Consider the following 19143-nt stretch of genomic DNA (forward strand, 5'->3'; position numbering starts at 1 on the left):
GTAGGTCATTTGGTGGGAACACTGGTTGGTTTATAGGCCGGTCGATAGGTAGGTTGGTAGGTTAGTAGGTCAGTCAATAGGTAAGGCAGGTAGGTTAGTAGGTACTTTTTTGTCATTGCCAGTGGGACAAAAACATTTAAAAAGTGCTCCTTGGTCAATGCATTCTTCATTCAATGAGACAAAAATGTACTGTGGTAAAATATACGACAAGTAAATAAAACAGTGCATCATTCAGTCAGTGGGTGAAACCCCACAAAAGTGGGGTTTCCATTTATCTAAATTTTCAGAAAAAGAGTTCAATTTAAACTTCTATAGCCACAGTGACATGTGGTCTATGATTGAAAAGGCATTTGTGAATGTTCTTATTGTAAATGACCGACATTCTGTACCTAATTGGAGTTTGGAGATAATCAGTTGACTGAATGAGAATATATTTAGTTTTTAAAGAGGAAAAAGTGAATTCTTGCTTTTCCTCTGAAGCCCTCATGGCTGCTGCGTGTTCATCCTCTCTGTTTAAACCCTCACAGCAGTCCTGGGATTTTTGGTATTGAGGAGGAGCTTAACTGACTGAGTAAAGGCGGAGCAGCTGGAGCTTCTCACACCCACTGCTCCACCTGAACCCACCTGTGTTGTAGAAGACGGTGGAGCGGATGGTGCAGTTCTCAAACACTGTGTCTGTGGACCTGATGTCTTCAAAGCGACAGTCTTCAAAGAGAGAGTCCTCAAACTTCACTGACTTCATCTCTATACTGATGAACCTATGAGGATGGGATGGGACACACAAGACCAAACAGACAGACACACAAACGGCCTTTCTCATTGAAGAACTCTGACTTGTGCTTTTGGAACCAAGGATGCTCGGACCTCCAGGGTTTGTGGACCCATAGAGGTCCTGCTTTGTAGCCCACTCACAGGTGGCTGTGGTGTGGAATAAACACTCAGGAGCCTTCATGAATTAACCAGAGTGACTAAGATCTTTGGGGGAACCACAGCAGATTCCAGTGAGGAACCAGAATCTAAAACAGACCTTCAGAGGCTGCACCCCCTGAAGTTCTCTTATACTCAGTCTATGTGAACACAGAGGAAGACTCTAGTGTAAATACATATTTAAGGAAGAAAACAAATCTACTCTATGATGCAATTCATTTTTTTTCACTAACAAGATTAAGATTCCGAAAATCTCACTGATTTCTCTCTGCCTCTAAAGCCCCTCCCCTCTGAGGAGTTATCAGTGACAGATAGCGGTTTCACACTCCTGATTGTCTTCATCTCAAATGTGCAGATTTGGATGATATGATGAAAGTCTACACAAAATAACTCTGCTTTCAAATCTGTCTGAGATTTCATGACCAGCATCACCTCAAGAGCACAGAGTTCAGAGGAGCGGGCAATTTGAGAAAGGCCTCCAGAAATTATGGGTTCACTTCTTCTGCAGCAGAATGAACAGAATGGGCAGTGTTTTAATCCAACATGCGCTGCTTCACGTGTGAGCAGCGTGTTGGTCTGAGAATGGTGGAGCGATCCTCTCTATGAAATATTAACCTGCTTTAGTGAGAATTGGAGCTCATTCTGTCTGTTTCATTCTGCAAAATGCAAAGAAGGTCAATAATATACAGCAGTGGGATGTACTGTATATCTGCACTGAAAACAGGAGATAAACTCCACTCAATGACTAAACCTTTGGACAGATTTAAATCAAACTGTTTTTCAGTGTAAATATGAAAAAGCAACAAAACATTTTACAACTGCCTCAGTACAACTTAAACTACTGATGCACAAAATTGGATTTTTACTTTGAAAGTCTGTTGATCATGTAAAACCACCAACGTTTGATGTCTCTACCTTAAGCCTTAGTCACACTACCCTTATGGATGGATGTTGATTTACTTCTGGCTCCAACGAAATGAAATCCAATCAGTTGGCATTTCTATGTAATAAGGGTGCTGCCATGTTGGTGGCACTTCTACAAAAAAGCACTTTTGCAAAAAAGGCTGAAGCAAACAGTTATACAACACACAAGAGTAAGTAAGGGTGTGGCAGGTAAGACACAGATGTGTCACACAGTTTTTTTCATTTTTTTCAACTGCCCAAATCCTGTGCGATACCACTAGCACTGTTTGTGAGGTAAGTGGGCCCTTGTGGGCCCCTTACATGCAGCCTGACTTTTAGAACGAATCCCATGGACGTCCTATGGACACTCACTTATCACCAGTTAATGTACTGGTCATGACTTACATCAGCGTTAATGTCATGATACACTTGCCACACGCACAGGAATGGTACGTTCAATTTTAAAGACATCTCTTAAGGTGGACATAACGGCCTCAACGGAACTGCTAGAAACACCTGAGCTCCCCTTAAGATTCAACTTCTCCTCTCTACGACCTTCATGCAGCCTGGACAACACTCAAACCAGAAGAACCCATATGGGTCAAACATGTGACTAAGGCTTTAGCTTTTTAGATAGATTTAACACTAGATGTTTGATTTTGTCTCTGAGGTAAAAAAAGTATCTTCACACAGCTGTTACTTTGAAGCTGTGCCATTAATATAGTGCATCCATAGTTTTTACCAGATCCATAATAATAATAAAATGCAAAAATTTCTGAACTTGGCTGCAGGAAATAAAAAAAGTATAACAAAGTGAAAGCAAACTAAACGCTTTTCATGTAGGAGTAATTCTACCCAGAGTTTTACAGAAAGTGAATACTTTAATTGAGCACCAACCTGGACTTTTTAAACCTGACAAGTCAGCTGTGATATAAACCATCATAAGGACATACTTGTCTCGGATGTATTCCCCTTGAATGTGGATCTGGTTCTCCAGAGAAAAGTTGAAATGGAAGTTCTCCACTCGTTCTCTGTGGAACATCTGAACAGACAGAAAACGTTATGAATTTAAGCAGGAGTTAAGGTTTTTCTGAAAGCCTGCTGACACTTAGCATTAAGGAGTTGGATTGGGGGTTTGAACCACAAAATGTTTCCTGAGTGTGGCTGTGTCTGCAGCTCACTGCTCCCCAAAGGGTCAAATGAGGAGAATGGGACCTTCAGAAAGGCCTGCAGACCATCACCAACTACCGGAGACCATCCCCCCGCCCCTCAGACAGTTACCACCTGGCTGAGGAGCTTAGGGACTTCACTCAAGGTTTGAAAGAACTTCATCATCTTCCCCCTCAGCCACCATGTCCATCACACAGGATCGACCTGCTATCCCAACCTCCCCCACACCTGCCCCCTCACCTGCACTGAGGATCTGTGAACGAGATGTGCGTCAACAGTTCCAGAAGCAGAAGATCAGGAAGGCTCCAGGACCGGATTGAGTCTCTCCCTCCTGCCTGAAAGTCTGTGCTGCCCAGCTAGCTCCCATATTCACCAGTATCTTCAACAGCTCCCTGGAGATGTGTGTGGTCCCTGCTTGTCTCAAACTCTCCACCATCATCCCAGTTCCAAAGAAGTCCAGTCACAGGATTAAATGACTACAGACCAGTCGCCTTGACCTCGGTGGTCATGAAATCCTTTGAACGACTGGTTAATCACCTGAAGGTCATCACAGAGCCTTTGCTAGACCCCCTGCAGTTTGCCTACAGAGCAAACAGGTCAGGGGATGACGCAGTCAACGTGGCTCTCCACTACACCCTGCACCACCTTGACTCTGCAGAGACCTATGCACGGGTCCTATTTGTGGACTTTAGCTCGGCATTTAACACCTTAGTCCCAGAACTCCTTCACCACAAGCTGTCCCAGCTCACTGTGCCACTCCCCACCTGTCAGTGGATCACCAGTTTCCTCACCGACAGGAGGCAGCAGGTGAAACTGGGATGCTCCACATCCGGCACCCGGACCCTTAAAACTGGCGCCCCCCAGGGGTGTGTTTCCTCCCCTCTGCTCTTCTCCCTCTTCACAAGCGACTGCACATCAGGAGCCTCATCTGTGAAGCTCTTGAAGTTTGCAGACGACACCACAGTCATTGGGCTCATCCGGGACGGTGATGAGACTGCATACAGAGAAGAAGTGGAGCGGCTGGTCCTCTGGTGCAGCCAGAACCACCTGGAGTTGAACCCACCTAAAACGGTGGAGATGACAGTGGACTTCGGGAGGAAACCCCCCCCCCACCACCCCCACTCACAATGGTTTGGATCAGCAACCAGACACGACAGGATCAGACTACAGAGAATCATCAGATCATCAGATCTGCTGAGAGGATTATAGTCCATTCAGGACCTGTACCGATCCAGAGTCAGGAGGCGGGCTGGCAGAATCGTAAAAGACCCCTCTCATCCCGGACACTGCCTTTTCAGCCTCTTTCCGTCAGGGCGGCGCTTTACTCGCCATAAAGACAGCTTCTTCCCCTTAGCTGTCACTCTAACGAACTCCTGACTCCTGACCACTCAAGAACACGGAACAAAACCACAGACACTGTCACACCGGAAGTACTGTTGCATTTTTACTTAGTCTTTTTTTATTTTATTTAGTTATGTTTATTTATTCCTATATCTACCTTATAGTACTTTCTTTTTTATTATTTATCCTTTTTTTGTCTTACCCCCTTAAACTTTTTTATACCCTTGCTAGTTTGCACGAGAGCACAAGACACCGAAGTTAAATTCCTCCAAATAAAGCTGATTCTGGTTCTGATTCTGAGAAGTTCACCTGTGTGTCTTTTAAAGCATGACTTAAACTGGGGCCATCAACAATGATCCGGAATAAACTAGATGAAACGTAGATCACATAATAAATACATATTTATGATGTGCTCTTTTGGCTTTTGATAACGTTGTAAAATGACTTCAATACAATGATCACGCTTCAAAAACAGTATTAATTTTTGGACTAACCAATACTTCTCACCTTTACTTTAGCTTCATACTCTTCATACTGCAGGTGTTTGATCATGTCAGGGAACCACACAGAGAGACCATAATAACTGTGAGAGAAAAATGTAATTAATAATGTTTTGATTTAGAGTTTAAAAAACAACAAATGCTATCAGACATAAGACCAAATCATGATATGGAATTAAAAGATAAAAAAACAGATGCAACACAAAAAAGAAGCAAATTAGAAAGATTTGTGCACAAAGTTTAAACTATTCTCTTGATTATTAATTAAATCAGTTTAAAGATGAAATGATTATATCTGTGCTAGTTTCTGTTGCCTGAATCCCAAACTGACCTGAAAGCAATGCAGAACCATATGACAGCCATGAAGAGTGTGGCCAACCTCAGCTCTGCAGACAGCAGAGACGCCATGTTTCTCAGCACCTGCACAAACATGAACACAATCAGACCAAATCTAAACCAGTCCGAGTCTGATCTAATCTGAATCTCTCAGGCTATAAACCTAATGTAGTTTGCTGCTCCAGTTCAGGTCTCTACGTACCAGTTTACAGAGTGTGAGGGAGCGCACGGCCCACCTCTGCACAGGAGTCCCTGTGGAGCTCTGGATTTCAATAAACTCGTCCTCTGCCGTCTTTGGAGCTTTGATGTGAGTCACCTGAGAAAAGAGTAGAAGACGATAGGTGAAGCATATTGAGGCTGAGACTTCCAGAACTCTCAAAATGCTAGTTTCTTCTTCAGGCATGAACCTTTGACTCTGTTTAACTGGATTCCAATTGATCAGAAAGCCTAGGAGTGTAATGCTAAATGTTTACATTTCATTGTTCCAATTCAACTAAAAAATAAATCATTTTAATTACTGAGTAAAGTTTTAACTGATCTGAAGAAATGTGCAGTCTTGGTAAAGTGTCTGGGGCTTTTATTCAGTAAAAAACAACCAGAGCTGGGACTTTCGTAAAGAAGGAAGTACACAGAGTCAGTAGAAGCTTCTCTCCTCTTTGAGATTGTTTGTCAGGCACGAAGTGGGCCAGCATAAACACATGCAGCAAAGAAAACTAATTCAAAATGTTTCTAACAAGGAGTTGCAACTACAAACACATGCAACAATCATTAAAATACGATCAGTAAGGAGAAAATCTGCACCTGTAACCACACACAGCTCAAGTTAGACTGCAGATGACAAATGATCCCACGCCTGCAGCTCCTCCTTTTTCCTTATCTGATTTATAGAGGCCAACAAGCTTCTGTCAGTCAATCTGTCATTGCAGCAGCATCTCATCTTGGAGGTGAGGTTTTAGGCTCATGGTATGATGGAGGGTTAACCCTCCAGTGCTAATTGCTCTAAATGTGTGGAGTAACACTCATTAACAGGCTGTTGTGGTGACCTTCATGGTTTTAATGGTGTTGGAACTTTAATGAAGGTGTTTTATGTATTTTATTCTGCTCTTCACCCACCCACACTTGCTGATAAATCAGCTTTACTGTAGCTTCATGTGCACCTTTACATACTGAGAGGAAAGAACGTATTCCTCATCAATTCAGCGAGTTGTCCCATTAAAAAGATGAGAGAGGTCTATCATTGACAAATTTCATGCCTTAGTCACAGGTTGTCTATGGAGAAACCTATAAGGGTTCTGTGTCTTTGTGTGGTTTGGTCATGTTCTGAGTTGCCCTCAGTCACACGGTTTCCTGGTCCATCATGATCAACAGCTGTCATCATTTTAGTTAATTGCCCCCAGCCTATTTAAGTGTCTGGTTTTCAGTTCATCCTTGTCAGGTGATCTGCTCTGTTGTGTTACCTTTTGTTGCGCCATGGGATGTGGCTTCTTCATTTTGATTGTTAAATGTTTTTATTTTCTGTCAACATGCTTGGTCTCCTGCATTTTAGGTCTTCCACCATCAGTTCCTGACAATAGCTGTGCGGGGCACGCAGGTAGGAATCTTTAGGATGTAGATCACTGGGTGAGCTCGTAGGAGAAAAAGGTTCATGCACATTTTGTTGGCCCATTGTAGCCTAACCTTTAGAAATGACAACACTGAGCTAAGATTAGACTGCCCTCTGCAACACGAATTCAAGCGGCCACTTCAAATAAAAAGTCACTGTAAACACACCTATATGCACATTTTTGGGCTTCCATCTTCAAAACTATCGCGTTCACCTGTAGCTACGCAAGTTTTTATGACTTCATGATCACTGAACGTATATTGAAAGTTAAATCAGGTTGAATTTTGATCCGTCAGGGCCTTGGATTTGTTAGTGATGTATGTATGGTGTTCCCTTTTACTTCACTGAAGTGCCAATCTTAGAAAATTAAAAATTGCTGTTTGTGCCCAACCGGAATTACATTGCACCACTTTGACACTTCACACCAAGCCTGTTCCAACTGTAGGTGGCAGACATGTGCAAGTAAACGCAAGAAAAAAGAGGAAAGGCCCCTCCCTGCTTGTCCAGTGTGAACGCCATGGGCTATACTCTCGTTTAGGAATGTGCCTTTATCGCGTTTTTGAACACGAGTCAAATGCTTGGTGTGCCTATAGCTCCAGACAGTCAGAACCAGGGTGTGGTGTAAGGGAACCCTGTGACAGCAACACCCGTGAGTCATAAGCAGGCGTAACTTACACTGTCCTTACAAATACATCATGATACAATTACCACAAACCCAACAATGGTTCTGTTTTCATGACATCCCTTAGAGTGGCAGCACGAGCCTCAAGGGAACTGCAAGACACACCTGCACTGCTTCCTGTCTACAACTCTCCCAGAAAACACAAAAACCTGCAACACCTGTACAGGTAATCTCCCGTACAGGTACAGATGACAAAGGCATTAACTGAGGGTTTATTTGGCTCATTTTTGAATGTGACTATAATCAACAGTATGAACTAAAGATTCAACTACCTAATTGACTTGTTTGTTAATCTAGTGAAAAAAGGAAAAATCTCAAACTCTCAGAGCGCTTCTGTCATTTCAACGATCAAGTTCTTTGTGGTCATCATCTCTGCCATCCATCCATCCATCTTCCTCCGCTTATCCGGGACCGGGTCGCGGGGGCAGCAGACTGAGCAGAGATGCCCAGACTTCCCTCACCCCAGCCACTTCCTCCAGCTCCTCTGGGGGGACCCCGAGACGTTCCCAGGCCAGCCGAGAGACGTAGTCTCTCCAGCGTGTCCTGGGTCTTCCCCGGGGCCTCCGCCCAGTGGGACATGCCCGGAACACCTCTCCAGGGAGGCGTCCAGGAGGCATCCGAACTAGATGCCCGAGCCACCTCAACTGGCTCCTTTCGATGTGGAGGAGAAGCGGTTCTACTCCGAGCTCTCCGCGGGTGACCGAGCTTCTCACCCTATCTCTAAGGGAGCGCCCAGCCACCCTGCGGAGGAAGCTCATTTCAGCCGCTTGTATTCGGGACCTCGTTCTTTCGGTCATGACCCATAGCTCATGACCATAGGTGAGTACTGGAACGTAGATCGACCGGTAAATTGAGAGCTTTGCTTTTCGGCTCAGCTCTCTCTTCACCACGACGGACCGATAGAGCGACCGCATAACTACGGACGCTGCTCCGATCCGCCTGTCAATCTCACGCTCCGATCTTCCCTCACTCGTGAACAAGACCCCAAGATATTTAAACTCCTCCACCTGGGGCAAGGACACTCCACCAACCGAGAGATGGCAAACTACCTTTCTCCGGTCAAGGACCATGGCCTCAGATTTAGCGGTGCTGACCCTCATCCCAGCCGCTTCACACTCGGCCGCAAACCGCCCCAATGCACGCTGGAGGTCCCGGTTCGATAAAGCCAACAGGACAACATCATCTGCAAAAAGCAGAGAGGAAATCCTGTGGTCCCCAAACCAGATCCCTTCCGGCCCCTGGCTGCGCCTAGAAATTCTGTCCATAAAAACTATGAACAGAACCGGTGATAGAGGGCAGCCCTGCCGGAGTCCAACGTGGACCGGGAACAGGTCTGACTTACTGCCGGCTATGCGGACCAAGCTCCTACTCCGGTCATACAGAGACCGGACAGCCCTCAGTAAGGCTCCCCGGACCCCATACTCCCAGAGCACCCCCCACAGGATGCCACGGGGGACGCGGTCGAACGCCTTCTCCAAATCCACAAAACACATATGGACTGGATGAGCGAACTCCCACAAACCCTCCAGCACCCTAGATAGGGTGTAGAGCTGGTCCACTGTTCCACGACCAGGACGGAAACCGCACTGTTGTTCCTGGATCCGAGGTTCGACTATCGGACGGACTCTCCTCTCTAGTACCCTGGCATAGACTTTCCCAGGGAGGCTGAGGAGTGTAATTCCCCTATGGTTGGAACACACCCTCCGGTCCCCCTTCTTAAAGAGGGGAACCACCACCCCTGTCTGCCAGTCCAGTGGTACGGTTCCCGACCGCCACGCGATGCTGCAGAGACGTGTCAGCCAAGACACTCCCACAGCATCCAGAGACTTGAGGTGCTCAGGGCGGACTTCATCCACCCCCGGGGCCTTGCCACCGAGGAGCTCGTTGACTACCTCAGTGACTTCAGCCCGGGTAATGGACAGCCCCACCCCAAAATCCTCATTCTCCACTTCTTCAAAAGAAGGCGTGTCAGTGGGATTGAGGAGATCCTCGAAGTACTCCTTCCACCGCCCGACAATGTCCCCAGTCGAAGTCAACAGCTCCCCACCTGCACTGAAAACGGTGCCTGTGGAGAACTGCTTTCCCCTCCTGAGTCGTCGGATGGTTTGCCAGAATCTCTTTGAGGCCAACCGATAGTCCTTCTCCATGGCCTCACCGAACTCCTCCCAGGACCGAGTTTTCGCCTCCGCAACAGTCCGGGCCGCAGCTCGCTTAGACTGCCGGTACCTGTCAGCTGCCTCTGGAGTCCCGCAGGCCAGCCAGGCCTGGTAGGACTCCTTCTTCAGCTTGACGGCATCCCTTACTTCCGGTGTCCACCACCGGGTTCTGGGGTTACCGCCGCGACAGGCACCAGAGACCTTGCGACCACAGCTCCGAGCAGCAGCAGAGACAATGGAGGTGGAAAACATGGTCCACTCGGACTCAATGTCCCCAACCTCCCCCGGTACCTGTTTGAAGTTCTCCCGGATGTGGGAGTTAAAGACTTCCCTGACAGAGGGCTCGGCCAGACGTTCCCAGCAGACCCTCACAGTACGTTTGGGTCTTCCAAGTCTTTCCGGCCTCCTTCCCTGCCAGCGAATCCAACTCACCACCAGGTAGTGATCGGTGGACAGCTCCGCCCCTCTCTTCACCCGAGTGTCCAAGACACAGGGCCGAAGGTCACCTGAAACAACTACAAAGTCGATCATTGACCTCCTGCCTAGGGCGTCCTGATACCAGGTGTACTGATGGACACCCTTGTGCTCATCTCTGCCGATTACACAAATATGCTTCATTATCATCATCATTTTCACTCACAGTGAAGACCTTCTCTGGTTGACCCTTGGCTCTCCAGTTGGTGTCATGGATCCGCTTCAGGATCATCCACGCCTCATCGTGTTTGGCATTCTGTTTCACATACACACACACAGACACACAATTATACACACAACAGAACATACAAGTGGTAGGACGAGTTCTATCCAATGAGAGGAACCTTCAGAACCAAATTCTGAACCATTATTGATTAGATATAAACAACACAGCTGTCGTTTGCTTTGCTTATTTGTTTTTAGTGCAACCCTTAGAGACACTCCGTTTTAGTTATACGGTAGGAGTAATCAGATTACTCTGAAATGTTAAAGTTCTGTGCTCACCTCTAGCAGGAAGCGAGGACTTTCAGGCATGAAAAGGAGTCCAATCAGAGAGGCAACAGCAGGAAGAACTGCAACGAGGACAAAGATCCGCCAGCTGTGGAACTGAAACTCTGTGCCCATGCTTAAGCCCCAACCTGCGAACACACAGAAACATCCTCTCTAGTATTCATGCAAAAAACATGTATAAACTCTGTGCATTATATTTTCAACGCACCTCACTGTAGATATGAGAGTAAAAGCACAGATAGACACAGTAAAGCTACTTTTCAAACTACAGCATAATAAAATTTTCAAGATCAAAAGCAGAACTGATGGAACAGGAATGTAAATTATTTTATGCAACTTCTTTATCATGAAAGCAGAACACCTGAATACACAACAATCTAAATTCAAAAATGAGGAGATGATGGAGCAGCAGAATGCTGGAATGAAGACAATCACAGTTTTTCATCTTCTTTTTTGTTTGATTGTGAAGCTGTTAAACTTTCCTTAAAGCAGCTGCAGAAAAGACAAGCACTTGGAGGTCCTACCATAACTGGGGATGATTCCCCAGGCTGTGAAGGAGGCATAGATGCCTCCAATCATCCAAAACATGCAGAGCCAGGATAGATGCTCCCCTCTTTTGTCCATCTGAAGGAACTCTGAGAAGTAGGAATAAACAATGGGCACAGTGCCTCCAATCCTGGAAGCAGAAAGAAGCAGGAATTCAGAAAAACACCTTCAAGAAGAAAAAAAAATGCATCTTTGACAATCACGCATGAAAGATGATAAACTGATTTTAAAAGTTTATGCAGACATATGTGGATATTATGTAGTTTCTTTAGTGCCTAAGATTTAGCTTTGAGAGTATCAGATCATAGATGCTGCAGAGAACCAGCCGGCCCCTTTAAAGCCACAATTTGGCACTGCACTGAGATCTGTTAGTGACCTTGTCCGAGAGTCAAACATTTATTCTGTAAAGAAATCTGCTGCATCGCTGCAACCCAGCTCTATGCAGACTAAAGTGTTCAGACTGAGCGGCTCGCTGGGTTCTTCTGTTTACGTTTAACAGCTGCAGCTTTAAGGGATGAATCTTTTCTTGCAAAATGCAAAATAACATTTACTACTACATACTCAAGAAAATCTGAGAAATATGACTCATCTGTGAGCTTAAAAGCAACAAAAAAATCCAGCATCTTTGATAAAAGTCCAGTTTAAAATTGTAACTTTTAGCAAATGTGTTGAGGCCACTTTTGATACAAACTGTGTACAAAGCTAAATTAAGCTTTCAAATCTAACAGTGAATTTTAGTTCAATTCTTTGAGTATCTCACCACATTTTCCGAGAAGAACCACGAGAAATTGCACGATGCAAATCAAAGCAGCTCATAGCTTTTAATTCAGTTTCAAAGAACTGAGCGACAACTCACTGAAAAAAGACAAAATTCTAAAAAGGAAGAAATTGATTTTTCATATTTTAATATCATTTTGCCTATTTTATTTGTTAAAAATGAAACATTTACATGTTTTGGGGATCACCAAACCTTTATTCATTTTTGTTATCCTCATTTTTGTTCACAAATGAGAACTTTAACTGGAGCGCCCCCTACTGGCAGGGTTTTTGTAAATAGAGGAGCGTTTATTGGAAATCACACTCATTTTACAGATTTGCCTTCAAAGAACGCTTTAAGTGAAGGGCTTTACATTTAGAGTTCCGATCCTAAATGGTGGCTGTTAATTACAAAATGGTACAGAGGATTGAAATAAAAAAAAAAAATTTGCCAAGAAAAAATAAAAGCTGCAAAATTGTGTGACATCATAATGCATTTTATATAAATTATTAAGAAAATATAAAAGAAAATTGAATGCCAAACTACAAAATAATAACAATTTAACAGGGATAAGAAATGTAAATCAAGCTTTTTAAAGAGAAATTGCGAAACATTTTTAAAACTGTGCAATTTATGTTTCTCTGAAAAAAAGATTAGCGGTTACCCGATGCCAGAGAGCAGCCGGAAGAACAGGAAGAAACCATAATCCTGAGCAAACGATGAAAGGAAGGCAAAGATGCAGTTTATCCCGAGAGCCACCTTTAAACAGCGCCGGCGGCCCACTTTATCTGCCAGGCCACCCCACAGGAACGCTCCCACCATCATGCTCAGAAAGACAACCAAACCTAAACACAGATGAAGAAACAGGAAAAAAGGAACTTTAGTATTCTTCTTAGATAAACAAAAAGCAAAAAAGTGCAACGGCAGTTATATTTGTGAGTGATGGGGAAGCTGCAGGAACAATGTCTTCTGTTTATTCTCTTAATGCCTAAGTTACAACTGCCCTGTCTGCTTGCAGAAAAATGGGCAAACCTGTCAGGGTCATGCAGGTGGCCTGCAGTAGATATCAAGGTCATAGACCGTTCTGTGAACCTGTAAAGCAAAAATTTTAATGCACATATTTTTCTACAGGTCATGGCGAACACTTATACAACACAAAAGGGAAAGTAAGACGTGCATGCAGACGTGTTGTACAGATTTTTATCTTTCAACCACCCTAAAATCCTGGGGGGTTTGGGGGGAGCCGGTTTGTGCTGTTAATGTGATCTTCACATGATAAGAATGTGCTCCTTGCGTGCAGCCTCACTGTCATACATACACTGTCATACACTTACCCCACGCATGAAAATGGTACATTCTATTTTCATGACATCCCTTTAGGTGGCCATGAGGGGGAAGCCTAAAGGGGGGAATTTCCAGCAATGTCAACTCCTGCCCAGATGCAAGTGACTAAGGCTTAAGGAGTTTATCAGGAAGAGACTATAGTTGCTGCTGGCGAAATGTTCAGGCATTTCGGGAAAACCATTGTCCAGTATAAGGAGATCGACCACCAGCGCAGACTGCTAGATATCTGCTGGAAGCCTCAGCTTCAGCTCCACATTGTATCCTTCCCCCAACATTAATTGTGCAAAGATGAGCTTGTAGGTGATCAGCAGCTCTGGATCAGCTGATCATCTAAATCAGAGTAAAGCAGGAGCCGGAACCTCTCCAGATTAAAGAACAACAAAGAGATTTTGATGGAAAACAGGCACGGGTAACATGATGGTGCCTTCCAATGATGATGGTAAGAGCAGAGCAGAGCTGAAGCGCTCAGAGCCCTTCTCTTGGACCACTGCTGTCCATTTATAATCCAAAGAGGAGAACATCCCCAAGACCTGAGAAAAGATGAACCAGAGTATAAAGAAAACAGGAGTCATGTTAAAGATAAGAACGGCACTTCTGTGCCAGAAAGTCACGCACAACCAGAGAAACGTGTCCCCCGGTAAACAAGCAAGAACGGACCTCTGAAACCACAAAGGAAGCAGCAGTCAGGATAAAGAGCAGATCAGACCAAGGCAGGACACTGACACTGAGTTGATGAGTCCTGCGGAGGAGAAAGGAAGGACCAAAGCAGGTCCAAACAGTCAGCAGCTCTCCGTTTGGAGCTTGAATGGAGATGAAAGGACAGACCTAAAGAACTGAGATCAGAGGAATAGACTTTGCGTCAGAAGTGTGGACAGATCTGCTGTGTCTGAAAGTCAGGGTCGCGCTGTTGCAGACCAAATATCTACTTCCAGAAGGGACGCCAATGATGCCAATCAGATGACAAAGATCTTTTCCTGTAGGAAATGGATTTAATGTTTTCGTTCACAACTATGAGCTGAAGATCCACATGACAAGATCAGGGATAAAGCATTCTTGCAAAGATATGATCACTGATTTGCCCAAAGGAACCACCTGGCGGTGCACACCAGGATCCACACCGCAGAAAAACCCTGCAAGGAATGTGGCGATGGAGTAGGTCAGAAGTGTCTCTAGACGCGAGAAGAATTTCAGCGGCAAGATGATCTTTGCCTGCAGTGTGGCAGGAAGTTTGGAAGAAGTGATACTTTGATTTTTTTCACATGCAGTGTCATAAAGCTCAGAAATTATCAGAGCAAATGATTGTGCATTATTATTTTCCTACTTTACAGAAAACTGAACAGCTTTGATGTCTTTGGTCCAAATCAACAAAATCTAGTTCTGTTGGGGGGAAAAATGTACAAAATATACCCTTTACTTGTTTTAAGTTGTGTGGCATTTGAGAGACACAATTAAGCAATAAACAAACAAGATAAATTAAACATTAGATGATATAAAAAAAAATGAGTCTAAAAGATGGTTTAGAAGTAAACATTGGTTCTTTCAGTTTTAACATTCGGTTTTTCAGGCACAACGCCCTGCAAACAAGATAAACTTTATTGCTGGTTTTTTCCGGTCTGCTTCACGTCAGCAATCTCAGCTAGTTCCAGACCTTTCTACTTGATCTAGCTTCAGCCAATCATGACGTAGGAGACTGGCAGACCGACAGAACCTCACCCCAGAGAGCAGATGGCTGGCCAGTGGGAGTGGGCTGACTCATCCTGCAAGAGTTTCAGATTTCAAACAAACAGAGAGATGCGAAGATGGAGCGCAGTAAGGATGCTGCGCAGCCGCTTCCAAGGTCAGAAGAGAGGGCAATGCTGGCTCAGCCGTGCACACACACAAATATACACACACTGTTTTGTGAAAACAAAACAGGAGGATATTGTGAGAGTGCAGGAGGAAGCTATTTTTACTGGATGTAGACATAAAACAGGCAGACTGGTGAGCGGCAGGCAGAGGTTTGTAGTAAATTACTATGATGGATGAATATAAAAGCAAAATTCTAGGTAGACGGGAAGACAGACAAATGTAGCTGCATTCCCATTAGCCCTACTCTGTCCTACATGGTGTAGTTATTTGCTGATTTATAGTGTTTATCTTAAAGTTTTATCAAACTTAAAAAAAAAAAAAAAAAAAACCCTTAAAACTGTAGTTCTAACTGGAGCTGGGTTGCAATGTCACTAGACTCCAGGCCACTAAGAAGTCAGAGATTGATTCACAAATATGTCTGTTGTCTATAGATTGGAAAACAGTGACTGAAGACATTTTCCCGCCAAAGCAGATACAGAAAAATACCCTTTTTAGCTCTTTTTTCCCAATGATTTTGAATTAAACCAAAAGACCAAGCAGCCACACCACTTTTACTTTGATGTTCTCTATTGTTGTGATGTCACACAGTAAAAAAAACAAGATGGAGCTGCCCATTTTCAGCCTGGATTCTATTTTAAACAAAATTTGACTCAAGCAAGAAGAGTTGTGACTCTTTTGCCGTTTAGAGCAAAACCATTTTTAACATCTTCAACAATACTGGAGCTTTAAATAAACACATCATTTTGGATCCAGGGCGACAGTGGCTCAGGCGGTTGAGCGGGTCGTCCAATGATCGAAGGGTCGGCGGGTCCCACCAGCCAAATGTCGTTGTGTCTTTGGGCAAGACACTTCACCCTCCTTGCCTCCAGTGTGGCTCCACTGGTGTGTGAATGTGCATGAATGATCCCGGTGATGGTCAGAGGGGCCGTAGGCGCGAACTGGCAGCCAAGCCTCTGTCAGTCTGCCCCAGGGCAGCTGTGGCTACAACAGTAGCTACCATCACCAAGTATGAATGAGGAGTGAATGAATAATGGACACAACGTGAGCGCTTTGAGCGTCTGGAAAAGTGCAGAAAAATCCAATCCATTATTATTATTATTATTATCTTTGTGAAAGACCGAACAGGGGCTTAACATTTGCTCATCATGAGACAAGTGCGGTTTGTTTGTGGTTTCTGATGTCCACCTTTGATCTTATTCTTTTGGATTCTAAATAGTGTTATTTAAGTAAAACTGCTTTTCTTTCTGTTTTGAATTCAGCTCCTACGAAATTAAGTCAACTCAGTTGCCATTTTTGGGGGGATTTGAATGCCGACATGTTGGAGTCAGACATCGTCAGTAAGAAGCAATAGATACGAGTCTGTCTGAGTCAACGTTTTAATGGCAACCAATCAGGAGTGAGCTCATTAGAAGTCCACACCCCTACCACTAAAAGCAGGCTACACAAAATCTGAGAATCAAACGTTTCAAACATTTAACGTGAGACCACATAATTTTATTGAGGCATCGGATTGGCCAGTTTATAACTTGTATAACTTGCACTACAAAATAAATATCATGAAAAAAATAGGATTGTCCAAAATCTTTTAAATAAAGGTAGCACAGCAAGAATGGCTATTCAGACCATAGCTGTATATTTCTCTATAGAAGTCTATGGGATTTTGGCTTCTTGGAGCCAGCAGGTACCGTACTTCCTCTTTGGAAGAGGGGAGGAGTCACTCAATCCAGTTCTCATATACAGTCAGCTGTTGGTAGGTGGGTTTAATAAATAATTTTAAATTGATAAATGTGCCCAGCCTACCAACCAGATTAGCAGAGATTTATGGAGTCATGAAAGTCCATTGCCTCACTCTCTGTCTTTCTCTGCTCTCCTTCATCTCCCATTAATGCTTGCCCTGCCTCTGGGGACAAATGGCTTACTGACTCTGTCAGGGCTGCATTTATTTGGTAGCCCCTTAATAAATAGACTTCTCTGCCTAATAAACACAACGTGAAGTCAATGAACTGCATCATATAGAATTCTTCTGAACACCAGCGTATAGTCTACTCTGGTCCATCCACTTATTCTGATCTGGCTGTTCAGTCATTCCACTCTCCCCATCTTACATTTGGAGGGTGAGAAATCGTCTTACTTTGGGGTAAACACAATAAATAAAAATCCACTCTGAGTTTCACTTAGGATGAGAAATCCATCCACTTGGTATCAGCTGTTTTACAACAAACTGCAGAGCCATTCCCCTCTGTCTAGAGCTCATTAGCTAATTACACTTTAGCGAGAAAGAAAGTGATGACTCACTCGAAGAAGCTTTCAGGCATTACCACACTTTATTTCACGTGTTTTAACGCAGCACTGAACGTCTCACTTCAGGAAATAAAAGGGGCTTTGGGGCTTCATGCTTAATAAACAGAATTCCTTTTCTGTTGAACTCTTCAGAGATTGAAGGAACATCAATCCAGTCAGTGAAAATCCTGTCAACAATCCCTGGAATTTATGATTTACATGACCAAAATGGACCTCAAATACCCCTGCTCTGTCACCTTTCAGCAGCAACAAGTTTGCCCCTGAATTTTAACAACAAGCTTGTGGACTGAGTGGTGTACACTGAGGCTATGTCTGAATTCCCTCACTACTTCCAAAAACTAAAAAGACTATATAGTGTGGTACTATCAAGTGACCTGGATTTTAAATAAATTTGGACGTATTCTCACTACTTTCATTGTTTTGTTTTACGGTGTAGGTCTATTTTGACTTGAAAGGTCCATTGGTTTGGACAGAGTCCCCTTAATTCGGTACGGATTGAGTCCTGAACCTTGCGTTTGGTCTGTATTCAGACTGGCGTCTACCGGAGATCTCTGTTTCGAACTCCCAAACAGAAACTTTGAAAGTCGTTGCAGAAGCAGCCATGATAACAGAAAACAAACTATTCTGAACCGTCAAACACTTCTCTCATTACGGATTAACACAGACAAGCAAGTGGCCTCACCCAGCATTCCTTTCTCTGCGTTGGACAGACACAAGTCCTTCTCTGCAGACGGCAGAACGAATGCAACCACAAAACACTCGACCCCATCAGCCATCAGAGCCAAACCCAGCACCAAGAAGAGAGTCCACTGGAAACGTCCGTGGCCACAGTCCTCCATGATGTCCTCATACTGTTCCGCCAGCTCCTCAAGTTCAGAAACGGCGCTGCCGGCTGATCTGTCCTTCGCCCTGAAACAAGGAGAAATCAAACCTGTTGTTGGCCACATAATGTCAAATATGTCAATGTTTTCATCAAAAGAGAACTTAAGCAGTGACTTTATTCAAACACTTTGATTCAGAGTTTCAGTGTTTCTGTGTTTTGGAGTTTTCCAAATGACTGATAATATCAATTAGTACCATATTGGACAGTTTAGGACCACTTGATGGAAACTGTTTTATACATAGTAGAACAAAATACTTACAATGAGACTAATATTTTACATCAGCCAAAAGGATTTGAAGCTAACACAAACATCTAGATTCTTTGGGAGTTAAAAAGGGTCACAACAGTTCTCTCTCACAATAGTGACTGCACGTTCGGTTTTCTTTGTCTGTTCGGCGGCACATCCTTAGTATCTAATTTGTTCAGATATATCATTGAAGGAAAGTACTTTAAATGGGGGGAACATAAAACTCTGTACAATATTACACATCAGAGACTGGAGTCCTGAGTCTTTATCTGAGGCTTATTCCGAGTAACAAGAAGGATTTAAGTCTGGGACTTCAAACTCTCTATTTTAAAATGTACAAAAGTCTTTTTGTTTTATTGCTGATTTGGCACATTCAATTTAAAGCTCTAGAAAAAAAAGACCATAAGTGGAATTGTCAAGCTCACAAGGGAGGAACTGTTGGATTCTTTTTTACTGTCTAAACAGCCACTCATAATAACTATCCTTATCTTACTTATACTTTTTTATGTTATACATTTATTTTAAGACATTTTAATAACTTTTTTATTGTACTTTTAGATTTTTTTGTATAATAACATTTTTATCTTGTGTTATCCTGGCATTGCATCTTTTATT

At 43.7% G+C, this 19143-nt stretch overlaps 1 protein-coding gene across 1 annotated transcript in view; it reads right to left on the bottom strand.

The window, feature by feature from the left end:
- LOC101159986 (synaptic vesicle glycoprotein 2B) overlaps positions 1-19143 on the bottom strand; it is a 32259-nt gene that overhangs the window by 4097 nt on the left and 9019 nt on the right. Inside the window, exons 3-12 of the mRNA XM_004069776.4 lie at positions 18081-18307; positions 12570-12750; positions 11127-11278; positions 10597-10730; positions 10259-10348; positions 5380-5493; positions 5173-5261; positions 4849-4924; positions 2784-2872; positions 625-758 (exon numbers count right to left, since the gene is read on the bottom strand). Coding sequence (XP_004069824.1) covers positions 625-758; positions 2784-2872; positions 4849-4924; positions 5173-5261; positions 5380-5493; positions 10259-10348; positions 10597-10730; positions 11127-11278; positions 12570-12750; positions 18081-18307 — 1286 coding nt within the window. The remainder of the gene's footprint in view (positions 1-624; positions 759-2783; positions 2873-4848; positions 4925-5172; positions 5262-5379; positions 5494-10258; positions 10349-10596; positions 10731-11126; positions 11279-12569; positions 12751-18080; positions 18308-19143) is intronic.

Source organism: Oryzias latipes, chromosome 6 (genome assembly GCF_053564925.1).
Source record: "Oryzias latipes strain Hd-rR chromosome 6, Olatipes_Hd-rR_3.1".
Taxonomy (NCBI): Eukaryota; Metazoa; Chordata; class Actinopteri; order Beloniformes; family Adrianichthyidae; genus Oryzias; species Oryzias latipes.